At 40.0% G+C, this 19,797-nt stretch overlaps 1 protein-coding gene across 2 annotated transcripts in view; it reads right to left on the bottom strand.

Annotated features, from left to right (window-relative positions):
• Positions 1-14,837: 14,837 nt before the first annotated feature.
• LOC126485107 (aromatic-L-amino-acid decarboxylase) overlaps positions 14,838-19,797 on the bottom strand; it is a 217,293-nt gene continuing 212,333 nt past the window's right edge. For both annotated transcript variants that reach the window (XM_050108733.1, XM_050108734.1), the window contains exons 11-12: positions 16,279-16,479; positions 14,838-16,058 (exon numbers count right to left, since the gene is read on the bottom strand). In XM_050108733.1, the coding sequence (XP_049964690.1) occupies positions 15,852-16,058; positions 16,279-16,479 (408 nt within the window). In that variant the 3' untranslated portion in view covers positions 14,838-15,851. The remainder of the gene's footprint in view (positions 16,059-16,278; positions 16,480-19,797) is intronic.

The following is a 19,797-nucleotide window of genomic DNA, read 5'->3' as shown; positions in this document are numbered from 1 at the left end:
CCTATGACAACCTACTAACCCCACACCCTTCACTCTTCATCCAACAGTTTCCACATCCTCATCCTATCATCTCCTCCATTTTCACATTCCCTCACACTCTCTGTGTGCCACCCTCTACGCCCCCCCCTCCTCCTACCCATCCTTACCCTTTGCGTCTGGCAGTTAGTCCCTGCATACCACACCAGACTGCACTCTCTATTCCCACCTCTACTCTGCCATCCCTCCCCCTTCCCCCTCTTCACTCCAGATTGCTGTTCAATGACAATCACATTTCAGTCAGAGAAGACAGGCCATAATGTGTAACAGATATTTTGTTGTGCCTGTCTACGACTCAGTGGGTCATGTTCATGGTGAGTAGCAATAATCCATTTTCCTAATATTGTTAATTCATATGTGTAATTGTTGTTGTGGTCTTCAGTTCAGAGACTGGTTGGATGTAGCTCTCCATGCTATCTATCCTGTGCAAGCTTCATCATCTCTGAGTAACTACTGCAACCTACATCCTTCTGAATCTGTTTGGTGTATTCATCTCTTGGCCTCCCTCTATGATTTTTACCCTCCGCACTTCCCTCCAGTACTAAATTTATGATCCCTTGATGCCTCAGAGCATCTCCTACCAAGCGATTCCTTCTTCTAGTCAAGTTGTGCCACAAATTCCTCTTCGCCCCAATTCTATTTAGTACCTCCTCATTAGTTACATGATCTACCCCTCTAATCTTCAGCATTCTTCTGTAGCACCATGTTTCGAAGGCTTGTATTCTCTCCTTGTCTAAACTATGGAACATCCATGTTTCACTTCCATACATGGCTACACTCCATACAAATACTATTAGAAAAGAGTTCCTGACAATTAAATCTATACTCAACATTAACAAACTTCTCTTCTTCAGAAACCCTTTCCTTGCCATAGCCAGTCTACATTTTATACCCCCTCTACTTTGACCATCATCAGTTATTTTGCCCTCCAAATAGCAAAACTCATCTACTAGTTTAAGTGTCTCATTTCCTAATCTAATTTCCTCTGCATCACCTGATTTAATTTGACTACATTCCATTATTTTTGTTTTGATTTTGTTGATTTTCATCTTGTATCCTCCTTTCAAGACACTGTCCATTCCATTCAACTGCTCTTCCAGGTCCTTTGCTACCTCTGAGAGAATTACAATGACATCGGCAAACCTCAAAGTTTTTATTTCTTCTCCATGAATTTTAATTCTAACTCCAAACTTTTCTTTTGTTTCCTTTCCTGCTTGCTCAATATACAGATTGAATAACATTGGAGATAGTGTTGTAACCTGTCTCAATACCTTCTCAACCACTGCTTCCCTTTTGAGCCCCTCGACTCTTATAACTGCCATCTGGTTTCTATACCAATTGTAAATAGCCTTTTGCTCCCCGTATTTGACCCCTGCCACCTTCAGATTTGAAAGAGAGTATTCCATTCAACATTGTCAAAATCTTTCTTTAAGTCTACAAATGATACAAATGTAGGTTTGCCATTCCTTAATCTATCTTCTAAGACACGTTATAGGGTCAGTATTGCCTCACGTGTTCCAACATATCTACAGAGTCCAAACTGATCTTCCTCGAGATTGGCTTCTACCAGTTTTCCCATTCATCTGTACAGAATTTGTGTTAGTATTTTGCAGCCGTAACTTAATAAACTGATTGTTTGGTTATTTTCACATCCGTCAACACTTGCTTTCTTTGGGATTGGAATTACTATATTCTTCTTGAAGTCTGAGGGTATTTTGCCTGTGTCATACATCTTGCTCATCAGATTGTAGAGTTTTGTCAGGGCTGGCTCTCCCAAGGCTATCAGTAGTTCTAATGGAATGTTATCTACTCCCAGGGCCTTGTTTTGACTTAGGTCTTTCACTGCTCAGTCAAATTCTTCACGCAGTATTGTATCTCTCATTTTCATCTTCATCTACGTCCTCTTCCATTTCTACACTATTGCCCTCAACTACATGACCCTTGTAAAGACCCTCTATATACTCCTTCCACCTTTCTGCCTTCTCTTCTTTGCTAAGAACTGGTTTTCCATCTGAGCTCTTGATATTCATACAAATGGTTCTCTTTTCCCCAAAGGTTTCTTTAATTTTCCTGTAGGCAGTATCTATCTTACTCCTAGTCATATATGCCTCTACATCCTTACATTTGTCTTGTAGCCATCCCTGCTTATCCATTATGCACTTCCAGTCAATCTCATTTTTTAGATGTTTGTATTCCTTTTTTGCCTGCTTCATTTACAGCATTTTTATATTTTCTCCTTTCATCAATTAAATTCAGTATCTCTTCTGTTACTGAAGGATTTCTACTAGCCCTCATCTTTATACCTACTTCATCCTCTGCTGCCTTCACTATTTCCTCCCTCAAAGCTACCCATTCTTCTTCTACTGTACTTCTTTCCCCTGTTCTTGTCAATCATCCCCTAATTCCCTCTCTGAAACTCTCTGCAACCTCTAGTTCTTTCAGTTTATCCAGGTACCATCTCCTTAAATTCCCACCTTTTTGCAGTTTCTCCAGTTTTGTTCAAAATGTTCAGATGTGGGTGAAATCTTAAGGGACTTAACTGCTAAGGTCATCAGTCCCTAAGCTTACACACTACTTAATCTAAATTATCCTAAGGACAAACACACACACCCATGCCCAAGGGAGGACTCGAACCTCCGCCAGGGCCAGCCACACAGTCCATGACTGCAGTGCCTTAGACTGTCTCCAGTTTTAATCTACAGTTCATAACCAATAGATTGTGGTCAGAGTCCACATCTGCCCTTGGAAATGTCTTACAATTTAAAACGTGGTTCCTAAATTCTTCATTTGTGTGTCCATAGTTGCTCTATAATTCATGAGGGTATTTTTGATCCATCATTGCAACTACAAAAAATGTGTAATTTTTTCACCAACCACGTTTTGCTTTATTGAGATAAAGCATCATCAGGGGTCTGTAATTAAATTTATTTACATTTTGATTTGCTTTTTAGATCAAAAAAACGGTTCATTAAGAATAGGTTGGTTTGTACTTACATTGATTTTCCAGCTGCTTTCTTGCTTAGATTGGGAAATTCAGTCTGATAGCACATCGTTGTTTTTCTGTGTTAGACATTGATAATTTTTGTCTACTTTTTAGATGTTCTGCAACTCTACACATTTCTCACAACACACTTTTATCCACATCACTGTATTCTGTTTGTTTTTGTACTGTACTTCAAGTATGTGTTGATGTTTGTGTTTTATAGTGTTGCCAACATAACCCTTCCACTACTTTTCTTTGACCTACAAAAATATTCTTTTTTAAAATTACCATTATATAATCTCTCTGAAACCTTCCGGTGTCTCCACACCTCTTCCACATACACAGCCTTCTTTCTTGATTCTTAAACCAAGTGTTAGCTATGATTAAGTTAATTCCACCAGGCAGCTTCCTCTTTCATTCCTTACCCCCATTCGATACCCACCTACTACTTTTTCTTCTCTTCCTTTTCTTACTATCAAATCTCAGTCCCCCATAACTATGTGCACAAGTTCTATAAGCACAAGATCTATGTGCACCAAAACAAGAAACATACCACAGGCACTTTAGCATCAGCTGTAAGTCAAAAATTTTATCACCTTTTAGCTAAACTGACTGTGGACTCTTAATTAGTTTCATGAACTGTGTTAATCTTCAATAATGCTTACTGCAACAGTAGGATCAGTCTGACTTCCTGTATTTGCAAATTACACTTACTGTGTACACCATTTTCATTTTGATTTTGTGTCTACTTGAAAGGACAGTATAACTGGCAAATGTGTTAATGATTTACTTGCCACACATTAATTATTATGAATCAGTACCTCTGTGTTTGGTTACTGCTTGCTAACAATCATAATCATAATCATAGAACCTCAGCTGAGTGCAGTATGTTGTTAACCATTTATCTGTGCTAAACTTTGATTAATGAGGCATGATCTAGCCATAGGCGATTCATCATAAAAGCGCTGTTACAGTGTCTGAACTGTAAACTGCATGTGGAGCATATCATCTGAAAAAGCCTACTTTAGACGATAATTTATCAACCGGGTTCAAAGGAGCTGCAACTACTGATGGCATATTGACAGAGATAAATAGGGTTAAGTTACAGAGTCTATGAACAGACACAATCACAGTGCCACCATTCTCAAACTCTTCATACTCTCTTAACTACAGTGAGAAGTAAGAAGGCAGTATAGCACTGAAGTAACAGTGGTGGCTTGATTTTTTTTAATGTTTGCAACCCTGAACATTAGACTTTTACTCACTCCATTTGTGGTCTCTGCTGCTTGCCATGCCAGGCAGTTTGTTTTAAATTACACTGCAGAAGTGAGTTTTTGGCTGGTTCTCTCTCTTGGTGTAAAACAAAGTATGTATAATGCAGGAATAATTGCTCTGTGAAGTTATGCAAGACAGTGCCTTTATTTTAATTAGCATCAAACTGGCTAAAACAATATTTATTTCATAAATGAGAGGAAGTAAAACATGTTTCACTTGTTTACCCATCAGGAAAAGCACATTGCATTTCTTTATCTGCTATTTATGATTGCTGCTAACATTACTTTTCCAACATTCCATCCTGTTTTGATCATCATGTTGACTGGAATGTTCTCTTTCATTGTTTACAGTCCTGCCACTGTTACTGTTAGAACACTGTACTAGAATCAAGTAGAAATAGTAATCTGAGTCAACATACTAATATCAAAATTTCAAGATGCACAAATACTGGACCCAGTTATCAAGTTCATATAAATTCTATTCTTAAGTGTGCACAAATTTGAAAATATGGGACATATTAACACATTCACTGAATTTTTGTCTTCTTTTTTTCTTTGATACTGAAGCCACTGATGGGCCTTTGCCTCTTTGACAATCTTCCTCTGTACATTTTTGTTCACCCTTTTGTCCTCCATACTTTTTTTAATTTAATAAAATTGCAGCCAAATAGCCATATACAGTTACTTTGCTTAACATTTTACATTTACATTTTACATTTTTGTATATTCATTTATCGATTTCACTCTTTTACTGCACAGTTCTATGTGATATCATTCACAGGCTTCATTACACAGTTCACATACACATGTTGCGGTTGGGTCGTGATAAGTTTTGTTTTTGCAGATTAGATGATGAAAGCCATGAATGGAAAGTCTAGTTATGACATGTCACTGATCAAAGTTTGGTGCTGTCCATGAGCAGTTCGTCATTGCTTCGGTGCCATAGAACTCCAGCCGTATTTTTTCTCGTTTGTCCTCCATGATCTTCAGTTGCTTTCTGGAAGTCCTGGTGTGTGGCATCATATATCGAAGTCTGATGTCTTCAATTAGGAATGTCTCTCTCGCTAGCAGGTACACTAGTCTAGATCTTGTTGTCTTTGAGAGACCCAGTGCTCTTTTTAGATAGGTCAATTTTACCTTTTCTAGTGTTTCTAGATTTTTTTCTGTCAGGTGGTCCATATAACCTCCTTCCCATAGGCCAGGATCGGCAAGATTTTTGTGTTGAATAATTTCATGGCTGTTTCTAGACTGAGTAGGCAGATGTTTCTGATGTCCTGTATTGCTATTATTGCTTGGGCTGCACATTCTGTTGTATGTTTTGTGAAGCATTTGGCTGTTGGTTGCAATGTCACTCCTAGGTATTTAAAGTCTGATGAGATTTTTATGTTTTGTCCTCTGATACTGATTTCCGCATTCTTGGGTGTTTTGCCTCCTTTTTCTGAAAATTACTGTTTCTGTCTTTGTTATATTTATGTGTAGTTTGTGTTCACTGCACCATCTGTCTATTTTCTCAATGATTCTCTGCAGCTTCTGTATATCTGTTGAACCTATGACTATGTCGTCAGTGTATGCATATAAATACAAATATTCTTCATTTTCTCCAATTCAGAGTACTTCTTCAGTGGCAAGAATGTACAGCAAAGGGCTCATTGGGTCACCCTGTAAGACTCCGTTCGATTGCAGAATGGGGTTCGAAAAAGAGAGGTTGTCTGATATTGTAATTAAGTTGTATTCAAGGGTTGACTTGATTATTATTGCCCATACGCTATCTTCTCCCATTGTGTTTTCAAGTTTTCGGACTATGAGCTCTCTTTCCAATAGGTCAAAGGCTTTGGTAAAGTCTATGAACACTGTGTAGAACATTTGTTTCTTTTGTAGCGCTTCATCAATGTTGTTTAGAAGAAGCCTGACTGCCGTAAGTGTTGATCTTCCAGATCTGAAACCCATTTGTCATTCTGGGAGATGACTGTCCACAGAGACTTGGATTTTTTGTGTTATTATCTTTGAAAACATCTTGAATTCAGTATTGTCCAGGGCTATGCCTCTGTACTTGTTTGCGTCCATTGGGTCTCCTCTACCTTTGTAGAGAACTTTTATTGTCGAGTGTCTCCATTGTGTTGGAATTCTTCCTAGTTCCAGTCATTTGTTAAACAGTTTGGTCCATATGTGTTGGAGGGCCTCATTTGCATCTTTTATATGTTCATTATATATATTATCAGGTCCTGCTGCTTTCTTGTTCTTCAGTGCTTTTATTACTTCTTTCATGTCTTCTTCATTTAGGGGTTCCCATGTTTTGTCTTTTTCCTTAGTTTGATGTTGTTTCTCTTTCTTTGGGGGTGTTTTGAGTCCTCGTTTGTTCAGTGTCTTACAGAAGTGGTCTTCCCATTCCTTCAGGTCTATATTTGGTGTATGAGCCATTTTTCTTGGTCTTGCTGCTATGTATGGGTCTTTCTCTGCTTCATCTGCTTCTCTTTTTTGCCTCTCTTTCTATGTATTCTTTTTTCTTCTCTTCTATTAGTTTTTTTGTAGATTCTCCTCTTTTCTGCATACAGTTTGTATGTTTCCTCGTCATGCTGGTTTCTTAGAACAGTGTTCCTTTTCCTGTAGCATTCAGCATCAAACCATCTTTTGGCTGTCCTTGTTTTGGGGATTGTTTGTATCACTGAATTTTTTTTAGGAGGTCTTCTATTTGGTCTGTTGCTTTTTCAAGGTCTCCTTCCTCTATGAAAGTTTCTATTTGTGTTAATTGTTCTTGCTGGTTTGTTAATTTTTCTATATCAATTTTTATTTGTGTGATTTGGTGGGTCTTTCTTGCTGGCGGTGAAGTGACGATATTTATTTTTATCTTCATTGGTATGTGCTTTCGTATAGGAGTAATGGAGTCATGCCGTATTGGTTGAATACTTCCTTCTATGTCTCCTCTTGTTAATGCGATATCAATGGTGGTTTTCCCATTGTGGCATATGTATGTAGGTATCTGTTTATCGTTAAGTAGGATGAAACCATCTTCTTCTAGGGTTTCAATGACTAGTTTTGTTTCATTGTTTTCTGTGTCTATTCTGCAGTTGAGATTGCCGGCAATAATGGTGGGTTTGCTGTCGCTTTGTTTGATGAGTGTGACTATTTCGTCAATTATTTCTACAGCATTTGTGTGCGGTTTAAAATAGGCTGCAATTATATTTATGTTTGCCGCTTCTACTAGCATACTATTTTCTTGTTTTATGATTTTTTTGGTGGGCGTCATCCAGGGTTTCAGTAGGATAGATATTCCTCCCATGGGTTGTCCTCTTTCTCCCTTCTTTGCCATTAGGTGATAATTGTAGAAATCTTTATGTCGTCAGCTGTCTACCAGGAAGGTTTCTGTTAGAATTGCAGAATGTCTGTTGGTGTTAGGTTAAGAGCACTTTTTACTCCCTCTGTATTCCACAATACTGCTTTTATTTCTTGCTCTTCTGGTTTTCTTCTTAGTTTAGTTGAGATCTGCTCCCTCTTCCATTGATCGTCTTGGGAAATGAAATCAACGTACTTTTATGTTTTCTGGCCAGAATTCTGGTTCTTGTGTGATTTGTAGCTTTTCAAATGGAATGCCTACTTTGAAAGCTTTTTTGTCACCCAGTGTGCGCAGTTCTTCACATTCTAGTTGTTCCAGTATTCCGTTCTTGTTAAGGTATTTCACTACTGTAGCAGTTGTGGTGTTCTCTTTAAGTTACCGATGTATAGCCACACTGTTGTTTCTGCTGCTTGCATTTCTTCGTCCTTTTTTGTACCCATTATGGTTTTATAATTACTCTGGTTTCATCTGTACCAGCTCCTCCCTACCACAGTACTCCAAGTTGGTTCCTCTAGTTCATTAACCTGATTTCGGGTTTTATTATGTTGTTCATGTGCATTGATTTGTACTTGTACCTGATTTTGTTGTTGGAGCAGAGGATTTCTGTATATTGTCGTTCCCTCTGGTTTAACTTTGTTGTTGTATTTAGTTTGTATGTTGTTTCCATCAGTTTTGGTTTTCTCTGCGTCTAGGTGGCTTTCCTTTTCTAGAGTTTTCTTTATTTGCTCTTGTATTAATATCCCTAGTTGGTTTTTTAGGAAATCAGTTATCTCCTCCACTTTATGCCTCAGTTCTCCCATTTCCATCTTTTTTTGCTTTTTCCAGAAAGCTACCCATACCGATGTCTCCGTTGAAGTTCTTCTCAGATCCTGTAGGTGTCTCTTCCGTCTGTCTGCTATGTGCTGTTTCCTTCATTTCGCCAATAGATGTCACTCGGTGACTAGCAGTCTACTGTCTGCTATGTGCTGTTTCCTGTGTTTCGCCAATAGATGTCGCTAGGTGCCCAACAGGCCACTGTTCGCTATGTGCTGTTTCCTGAGTTTCTCCAATAGATGTCGCTAGTATTACACCAGCGCAGCTGTCTTCTCCCCTGCTCGTCTCCTCTTGTTGGATGTTCCTAACCTCTCTTGTAGGATTCCTATTCTCCACCTTATTTGCTTTTGTTTCGTTTTTCAAAGATTCTAAGCATTTTCTTATTTCACTCACTGCCTCCAGTAAGTCTTTCTTCATTTCCTTCTTCATATATACTCCTTCTGCCACTTTTCCGATCATCACAAGAATGTTCTCAATACGATGCATTGCACTGTCCGCCATCTTACTCATGATTACCTCCATACTTAGATCTTCATCTTAGTAAGATCAGCCAACACACTGCCCACCCATCTTGCTCTTTGTCATCTCTTCCTGCTGGTAGCATAAATCTTTCTTCTATATTTCCTTGTCATCTTCCATTCCCTAAAAATATCTTAACTGTCATATTCTTTATAATTTTGTTAGTGCAACTGCATCTTCCCCGTTTATAGGTTCAAATGGCTCTGAGTACTATGGGACTTAACATCTGAGATCCTCAGTCCCCTAGAACTTAGAACTACTTAAACCCAACTAACCTAAGGACATCACACACATCCGTGCCCGAGGCAGGATTGGAACCCTTGACAATAGCGGTCGCGCAGTTCCAGACTGCAGCGCCTAGAACCGCTCAGCCACACCGGCCAGCCCGTTTATAGGTTTCTGTAACTTATAGTTTAAGATATTACTCTCTAGTGCTCTGCTCCTCTCACAGACCTACAGATTTATTCAGGACTTGTTTGTTTATATGCTCTTAAGTTGTTTAAATCTGTTTTTGTCATCTTATGACTTTTAACCTACATGTATTAGTTGATCATACAGGACATAGTATAATAGTGATAGTAGTAATTACAGAGTTCTTAGAGGCCTGTAAGCTTGCAAAAAAAGGCACTCCAACTTGCTTGTATACTTTCACTAATACACTGTCTTATATTATCACTGGATGAAAGGACAGTTAGATGAATGTAACGCTAACCTTTTAATACATTCGTTAGAGATCTACGGGTCACATGGTGGTGTCCTAGCACTTCTAGTTTAAACAGCGCTGTGGAAGAACCATAACTTTATTTTACTCCATCTGTAAAATTAAGAGTCTTGGGCATTTTATTAGCTACCATTCCTTTTTGCTTGTACCCCTCACTGATCTTTTAGACTCTTAGACAATAATTGCCTATTAACACTATCAAAAGCACATTTCAAATTAACAATTAATAATTGGAAATCTTTATCATACATGTAGAATTATTCTATTGTCTGCCTTTTAAGCTTACAGATACATTTACTCTTTGAGTATCAATACCTGTACCTTATACGGAATAGCCTGGTACTGCTGCACTATCACCAGGGGAACCTCCAGAGATTGAGGTGCTTTGTTTACCACCAAACATTATGGGTGGTGTGGAAGGCAATGAGTAGTGGAGAGGTGTGGCTGGATGTCAGATGTGGTTGGATGATTCATAGCCACACACTGAGAATTTTGATAAATCTGTTGTGGCGATAATAGGTCATATCGACCATGAACAACACAATCTTTGACTTTAGATCACTCATCCAAGCCACCACATTAATTCATTTAGACTGCATTTGTATCTTGTGTAGTGTATCTGTGTCTGTCTACATAAATATATATACTTATGTGCAGATATTTGTGGAACAGTTTGTTCAGTATACCTCTATACGCATCACATTCCCATACTGGTGACCCCGAAGTTTGCACGTCTTCTGTGACTTCCGTGCTAGGTGTTGTAGCATCAACAGGTTAAGCACACACCGTCATGGCTGCCTCACCCAACGCTTTGTTCGAAGATGTGGAAGCCCAACAACAATTGCCAGACCTCTTCATTCCTTCACCAAAGGCCGATTCTACATTAATTCACAGTGATTCACGATCTCCAGCCATCAGCCATGTTAACCTCAAGCCTTGTCACTCTACAACGGTCGAGTGCTACACTGCTAACACAAACAATGGACTTGGGTTGTGTGTCACTGGACTGTGCTCGCCAACATGTGAAGTGAATAATATTCAGAACTGTGTACCTACCGATCGATCATGTAATGCTCAAAGCAATCTACATTCACACACATACTTTGACTCTCAACAGGCCACAACAACAGTTACTGTTGTGCCATGTGCAGTCCCGCCACTATCGCAACACATCAAGGACAATGCAACCCGCCGTTGCTACAGACGTTTTCACCAGAAAGACATCCGCGCCTACCACGCCGGCCTGCTGTATAGCCTCTCCTGCCATGGACCAGCCAGCTTTCCAAGAGACACCGAAGCTGTCTTTGCCCCCACCCCCAGGTCGTCTGCCAATGCTGCCACCTTTATATAAGGACAACCCAGTGTCATGGTTTGTGTTTGTCGAGCATCTTTTCGAGTTGCATCATGTATCTGATGACAATTCTAAATTCCTGTGCCTTGTCACGCACCTCCATGATCATTCAGACTTAATTTGCTATCTACTCCTCTTGCCATCGCCTCCACTGAAATACAAGTTTGCTAAGACGATGATCACAGAACACCTTGCCTGTTCACCACAAGAATTAATAATCAAGATCTTGTATGAGGAACAGCTGGGGGACCGAACCCCGTCACAAGTCTGGCACTGCCTTCTGTTACTTGTGAATGAGCATACCATGCTGGACGTCACACTGTGAGGGATGTGGTCTGCCAAGCTGCCTACTGACCTACAGATCCACCTGCTACCGCACTCCTTCAAGTCAATTGGCTCTTGTCTCCACATAGCAGACCAACTGCATTCATTGCTACGACAATGCCAGCCAGATCACCATTCACCGCTACTTGGCACAACCGCTCCCGCTTACCGGCCATCCGCTGGCAGAGGCAGGGCTTGCTCCACCTTCTACATCGCCTGGCAGCATCTGCTCGCTCTCTCCACCATCCGATCACTCCAGGATCACCAACCCATCATATGTGCTGGTATACATGCCAGAACAAATTGACGAGGACAAGCCGCCTCTGCTGCTGGAGTCACCACCACCACCACCATATCCGGCTCATCCATACTGGTGGTACCAAAAGGTTTTCGGTGATAATGCTAAGAAGTGCCAGTTACCTTGCTAGCACCCAAACACTGACTGTAGGACCTAAAAGACACCAAGTTCTTTGGGGAACGTCACAGGCATCCTCATATATTGCACTCTGTCCACTCGTCTGCCCTGCTGAGTGGTCTTTTTTATGTGACAGGCATTTTTTCATCATGGCTCATTTTCCTGGTCGACACTGGCAGTGACGTGTCTATTATACCTCCCCCATCTTTTCACCAATGAAGTCACTTCTACAAGCTGTCAACGCATTGACATTACAAACCTCAGGCTCTGCCAAAGTTATGGTGCTCCTATCTCATTCTCTGTGTTTTCTGTGGATTTTCTATGTTGTTGACATCGATTAATCAATTCTCAGTATAGATTTTTTGACCCATTACAAACTCTCTCCGAACATAGTTCAGGGCTCAGTGCTACACCATCCCACTAACACTCAGATACTGTGCTCCTGCATTTATGTTCCACACTCTGTTTCCCCTCACGACATGTGTGTTAGTACCTGAGTGCTCCACCCTGTCACATTGTGACCTGTCACTATTCTACTGTCAGAATATGACTCAGTGGCACAACTCTGTCCTGAAATGACAAGCTGAAACAACACATAGCACACACTTACAATGAGCTCATCATGGCTCTTACTTCGCTGTTGAAACTGCAGTCCATAGTCCCATCACCTACTCAAGCTTCTCTGGCCGACACCAGCTCGGACACTCAGGTTAGTCCAAAAACATTAACTGCATGTGATGATTTGCATCCAGTAGACTCCACACCCCCAACGCAGTCACCATGTTCAGTGCCATGTGTTTCAAACAGTGCCTCTAATGACAGTCGCACGTGTACCACCACCCACCACCCACCACCCACCACCCAGGCAAGCAGCCACCCCACGTGTTGATAAACATTCCCCCTCTCTTGCACACCAGCCACATGACTCGGTGACCATCATTATCCCACGTGTGACACTAACGCCGCTCTTGTCTGCACTGGTTATCAACTGCAAGATTGACAGCAGACAGTCGCTGCACGTTTTGACCCATTGCATGCGCAGCTGCCCTCTCCAAACAAACACACACCACGCTCACATACTAGGCATGTGACTTTCAGGCTGTCCTTTCTCACTCGTGCTAATGGCTATGCCTCATTGCACCCTACTCGTCCAAAAATTTTGCATCAGGACAATGATCAGCCTAGTGTGCAGTTCTTGGTTCTTCAGTCACTGACGGAAGGTGCACAAGATAGTTACCACTGCCAGCCCTACTATTAGGCACAACGTTAGACGCCTCAACCCTATTAGTTATGTGCAGCCTGGCAGCAAATTAACAAACTTTTGGAGGCAGGTATTCCACGAACATCAGACAGCAACTGGTCTTCGATTCACCTAGTCCTCAAACGTGATGGTTCTTTCTGAATGTGTGGCGATTGCAGACATTTAAAAGCTCGTACCGTCGTGGACAATTACCCTGTGCCTAACATAAATGATTTCACTCATATGTTATTGGGCGCTACAATCTTCAGTATTATTGACTGTAAATGTGCCTACCACCAGATTCCTGTAGCACCAGAAGACATCCCTAAAACAGCTATTATCACACCGCTTGGTTTGGTCCAATACAACTTCATGCCATTCCACCTGAAAAACATGGCACAAATGTGGCAGCATTTCATTGACTCCGAGACAACATACTCATTTCCAGCAAGTCAGCTGAGGAACATGAATATCATTTATCCATGGTCCTACAGACCTTGAACTCCAATGGCATCCAGGTCAACAAAAAACAAATTCCAACTGCATCAGCCTTCTGTCTTTTTCTTGGGTTACACCATCTCCACTGACAGAATACAGCTCCCAAATCTCGTGTGCAGGCGATCACATCACTGCCACCCCCGACTACTTACAAAGAACTCTGACGGGGCCACCGCTGTGAAGGCCCCACTGATGGACTCGCTGTCGGGTGAACAGACATCAGGACTCAAACTGGTTTGCTGGACTGCACCTATGCTGGAGGCCTTCAATGCACTAAACATTTCTTTAGCTCATGCCATGATGCTTGCCCACCCCGACCCCTTGGGTGGGGGGGGTGGGGGGGGGGAGGGGGGGGGCATTGATAGATCGCTCATCTGAGCCGCCATGTTAATTCATTCAGTCTGCATTCATATCTCATGTCATGTATGTACATCCGACTACATAAATATATGTACTTATGTGCAGATATTTGTGGAACAGTTTGTTCAGTATACCTCTATATGCATCACGTTCCCATACCATTAAATTTTGCAGTGTTAGGGGACAAGATTGAGAATTAATCAGTGTTAGAAGTGAGTCATTAGCAAAGACCAGTAAAAGCAATGGTTGCATCAGAAAAGTATAACAAGTCAAAATAAGAGTGAACATCACTACGTGTGTATTTGTATAAATGTTAGGAATGTGACATGTACTAGAGACTATATAACCTTTCAGTTCTATGAAGTCAGTGTCTCCTTTTGAATCCTTTTCATGTCCATTAGAACTAACTGTGTGTGAAAATTTTTAATCACAAGTGTGGCGATTTTGATAGCACATGTACTGGTAAGCACATGGTCTCAGTTTTAGTCTTCTGATACATGTTCTTTGAGAGTAAGATGCCCACTCGGAGTTGAGCAAAACATTGGTCTGATTGCTTTGGTTATATCAATACAGTTTTTTTTAGTGAGAAAATTGGCCACGATTGATACAAGTAAGCGAATAGGTATCTTACAGCCTAGTAATAAAAAAATCCAGTGTGCCTCAGAACTACTAGTTACTTCTTTAGAAAGTAAGTTAACCAGACCACATGATGAAAGAGAAACCTCTGTTGTCCCTCTCATCCTGATATCTGACTTGCTCCTCCTCTATGTTACCCAACCTATCACTCTTTCCTATCTGAGGAATGAACTAACAGATCCAAATATAAGAAGAGGTGGAGATGGATGTGATGATTGTCAGTGAAAAATACTACTTCTGGTTTCCTGTTATATCCACCTGAAAATTTTTATTGGCTGTTTACTGAATTAAAAAAGGTAAGCTTCTTCTAACATATCTTTATTGTTTTCCATTTATCTCCAAAAATTTAACTCAGTCTGCTCAATACATTTTAAGAATATATACACAACTGTTGGATTAAAAAAATTATTTACAAACTCTTATGTTTAACATTAAATTAAAGAAGATAATTACAAGAATACACAATTACTTTAATTGGACCCATTTTTAATACAATACTTTGAGCATTTGTACATAAATAATTACATAAAATTACTCTAATTTACATATACATATATTAGTCATAAAAAAATAAAATATTCAGTGTGTGTATACCCTGTGTCAGGTGATTTGAAATATATCAACTAGAACGAGCAGACTGGCACACTCACTAGGAACATGCATGAAAAATAAAATCTGAGAACTACAGTTAACAGATACAAGCCATAGCCTTTTTTTTTAAACTACTCACTATCTTGCAAAAGCATTGGTAGGCCCATTATTGTAAATACCATATTCTTAATACTTTGTATCAGTGAAATTGGTCCACTATTTGGTCTCTCTTGTTACCTGTAATTTAAGGTATATGCTCGCACTCTAAAAGAATGATCTAGGCATTTTCTACAGCAAGTTAATGAAGAGTCTTGCTTAATTTGGGTAATACCTTAATCTTGAGAATCTATGAGTAATTTCTGTTTTTACAAAAATAAATGAAAGCCCATACTTAACTAACAAGGAAAATAGTAAATGGCTTACACACACACACACACACACACACACACACACACACACACACACACACACACACAAAATAAATAACTATAACCCACAATACTGATGTAGAGCCTGACAAAATAAGTTGTAAAAGATAGGTTATAATGTTATTTATTTCATGCTATCTCATAAGGTCTGCAAATGCATACAAAATGTGCCAAGAAGTTACTATCAGTGTAGGCCTACACCAACTGTTTTAACATGCATATAAGGACATTGTGCTATAATATCCAATGGTGCCAGTAGTACTTTACACCTAATATTTATGCAAGTTCTTAAGAACGAAATATTACAGCTTTGTGTAACAGTATCATACAATTACTTTCCAGGCCTTGCTTCAGCTAGTACTTCATCTGCTAAGGAGCTAATCTCCTTCCAAGATAGCTGAATATCACTTGACTCACTGAAACGAGAACAAATTGCCAATCTGAGGAAATATGTGTCCCTCACTTTTGATGGAACCAGGTGGATAACTCCATTAGCATTTATTCTTTTCAATAAATTTTCATTAATTTCATTTGATCCCTGTAACATTAAGAATTTTCATGAGAACATGAGAAATTGGTAGTTATAACTAGTACAGGTAAGAAAATTAAAAAATACTGTCACACCCAGAGTAATTTAATATTTTGTTTCATATTAAATAGGTGTGTAACACATACTAAAATAGCTACTAAAGGATTCACAAATAAATTATGTATGCAATTTTAAGCAATAGTAACTTGGAACCAAATTTAATTTTTACCTTAAGACGAAAGCAAACAAGAGCCATTGTGACTTCATGAAATATCTCAAAACGTTCATCCTTACGCACAAGTGCTTCAAATTCATGTGCCTGTGCTATGTGTTTTCGAATATATGCTTGAAGATTTTGCACTCCATAAAGCCGCATGACAAACCACAGTTTAAGGGAACGGAAACGGCGACCAAGAGGAATCTGCCAGTGCTGGAAGATAAACCATGCATATGAACTATAAAAATAAAACAAGACTACCACATTTGATGAGATAAATTATTATTGTCCAACAGACTGACACATTTAGAAGAGAACACTGAACCCCAAAAAAGTTTGCATATTAAGAGGTATCTTCTTGACAGATTTTATGGTTAAGCATATGTAAGTAGAAGGTACAGAATGGTCTTACTTTCTATTTCTTTCTCTGCTATAGCTTTTTATACTGTGATAAGGATAGACCATATTACTAGCAAGTCACATGATTCACTTTGTCTTCAGTGAAAAATTGTTGGATTGCTAATTATTTTAAAAAAAAACATGTACATGAATGTTGACAATAGCACAGCACATTTCCTCCTCCAACACACTATTCCATGTCTGTCATCAATATCAACTATTAAATGTTATCATCATATAGATATCAAACACAATGGCTCAGAAAGCAGAGACAGGTTGTATGTCTACTGATACAGAGTTTTTCCTTCATGAAAGCAAGTGTGTGGTATTGTGCAAACAGTACTACTGACTGCAGAAATAATAATGACGACAATAATAATAATAATAATAATAATAATAATAGTTTTCCATGTCAGTTTTAAGTAGAACAACAACAACAATGCATCAACTTAGCTGTGAAATAAGTGTAACACAATGAGGCCATGTGTAAAAACAATGACAGTTACTGCCCCATATGTAACTTTCTATTCTTCAAGAACTGTGAAATTTTTGGTTATGTTTTACTGCTCGTAGATATTCAACAGTAAATTATTGTAGCAGTATGCAGATGTGCGCCTGCAACCTTTAATGAGGCTTATCAAAAGTTAAACAATAGTGCACTGGCCATGTAACTGTGTAATATTGGGGGGTTGTGAACAGTGAAAGTAAAAGAATGAACCGCAACTGTGCATCTGTCTGCTACATCATTTACAGTAGACACTAGTTGCACTTCCACCCCCTATTTCATCAGCCAGTACAAGACACTGAGGACAAACAAATGAAGAATTAAAGAAAGCAGGGAACATTGTCACATTACAACTGGAAACAAGAATGGGATTCATTTTTGCACACTCAGGCAATACTGATGTTCCTTCAGTGGTTGTGTTCCTGAAAGCAGTGCACCAATCTCTCTTCAAGCAGTAGCAGGTTCTTATAGTTGTTATCACAAACTTGACAGCTACATTCACTATGCAGGCTTCCACCTGCCACCCTTCCTGCCTTAAGACAATGCAGCTGAAGACAAGAAGCTTGAAGCAGCAGCTTCAGCAACACTTTCTTGCTTCTGATGTCACAGTGTAAACATGAATAAGGCTTTGTTCCTTTCTTGGAGTTCTCCTTAGATCTATGAGCTGTTGTGCCAGTTATCCCTGCTCCCAGAATCTGTCACTTTCATTCGACAAAATTTGTAGGTTGATAAACTCTCACTGTAAACGCGTGCATGTCTTTGCAGTGTCTGAAGAGTTTTATCATTGTCAAACAGCCCCACAGGTCCTATTGAGCTTAGGTAGCCAAACTACATGGCCTCAGTTGCAAATGTCTGTATTACCAGTGCTCATTATGACTACCATCCTGATTCTATGGTCCATGATGCCACCATTCAGTTGGTTCCTGAGAAGGAGATGCATCAACATGTACTAAAGAGGGAGAACCCATCTTTGGCTGAAGTGTTAAATACTGCTCAATCTTTTGATGTATCTTGCACTGCTGGTAATCAGATTGAGGCTTTGTGTGGAATCACCCCAGTGGCTCCTGTTCCTGGTCATTGGGTGTCTGTCAGTTCTTGCAGAAGGAGGAGGGGGTGGGGGGTGAAAAGAGGGAGAGGGGGGGGGGGGGGGTGACAGCACAGCAGCCGTACAAATGCAGCCCCGGCACTACACTGGACAGTGATGACCCAATGACCAAACAGCAAAAGCAGCAGTGCTTCGTGCTCCCAACTTGCACATAATGTCTTTTTTTTGCAACATGACAAGGCCACATGCCCTAAGACACAGGTGACTTGCAGCAACTTTAGGAAAAAAGGACATGCAGGATTTGTGTGCTATGTGTTGTTCCCAGACCCCTCCCTCCCCCATTCCCATCTGCGGACATCGACAGTGATGTCAGATGTGTAGGTCCAGTGCTTATGAATCATAAGCAACTGTTTATCGAAGTGTGAATCATGGACAAAGTACTCAGACCACAAGCGGATCTGGGTGCAGGTGTGATTTTACTGAACTCTCAAACTTCTGTGGATTTAGGATCTCTAGGATTGTCTCTGGTTACCTAACGTTTGAGTTAAAACAAGCAGAGTATTCCAATTTTGGGGCAATTTATGGCTCCTGCTATGTATAAATTTGTGGTTCATTCCTTGACTTTTTTGGTAAGGGATCATTCTGGCAGCACAAATTTGGTCTGGGTGCTTTCAATGCTTTTGGTTTTTCCATTTTGGGTACGGTGTACCTCATTTCCAGCCAGGCCCCTAACCAGCAGTTGTTTTGAGTTCTCATCTCTTTTCTCAGGTGGGTTAGGCTGTGCCACTAATTTTGTGGCTTGCATTATCCTGAGAAAGTACGATGTGGCCTTCCTTTTCTCCAAGTTTGCCCTACTGCAGTGGCTTTGTGTGATCAAGTGAAATCACAATTGTACAGGTAGTCATTGTTTGCTGATCATGTGATCTATTACATTGAGTGTGTGAACTAACCCCCTTGTGATTGTTAAAAAACTGACTGGTCAGCTTCACCTCTGCATTGACTTTAAAGTTTCAGTTAACAGCGCCCCAGCAATTTGTGGAACAATTGATGCTGTCCATTCCCAGATGCAGCAACTATTTCAAAGACATCATCATGACAAGTAACTTCATGGAAGAGCATTTACAGTGCCTATGTAAGTTGTTTATGGTCTTACATAACACAGGGTTGACATGCAAATTGTCCAAATCACTTTCCTCAGCCATCCATTATATATTTTGGGTTCAACTTGGCTTGGGATGGTGTTAAGCCTTTATGCCGTCACTTTGCTGCAGTCACAGCTCTGCCACACCCTACAAATTTCAAAGAACTTTGAGTATTTTAGGTACAATAGCTTACTATCACAAATTTATTTCAAGTGCAGCTATGTTGGTCTATATCCATCAAGAGTTGCTTGACAATTTTCCTTTTCAGTGGATGATGGCCTGCCAGTGAGCATTCACGTTTTTTGAAATATACATTACATCTGCTCCTTTTTTCGCTACTTTCCATCCTGGCCATCACCTAGTTTTAGCTACAGGCACATCTCAGTGTGAACTTGGAGCCATTCTTGCACATCATGGAACCCTTCCTAAATTCTTCCTGA

This window comes from Schistocerca serialis, chromosome 6 (assembly GCF_023864345.2).
Source record: "Schistocerca serialis cubense isolate TAMUIC-IGC-003099 chromosome 6, iqSchSeri2.2, whole genome shotgun sequence".
Taxonomy (NCBI): Eukaryota; Metazoa; Arthropoda; class Insecta; order Orthoptera; family Acrididae; genus Schistocerca; species Schistocerca serialis.
Note: the sequence above shows the minus strand (reverse complement) of the source record. Positions and strands in the feature narration are given on the sequence as shown.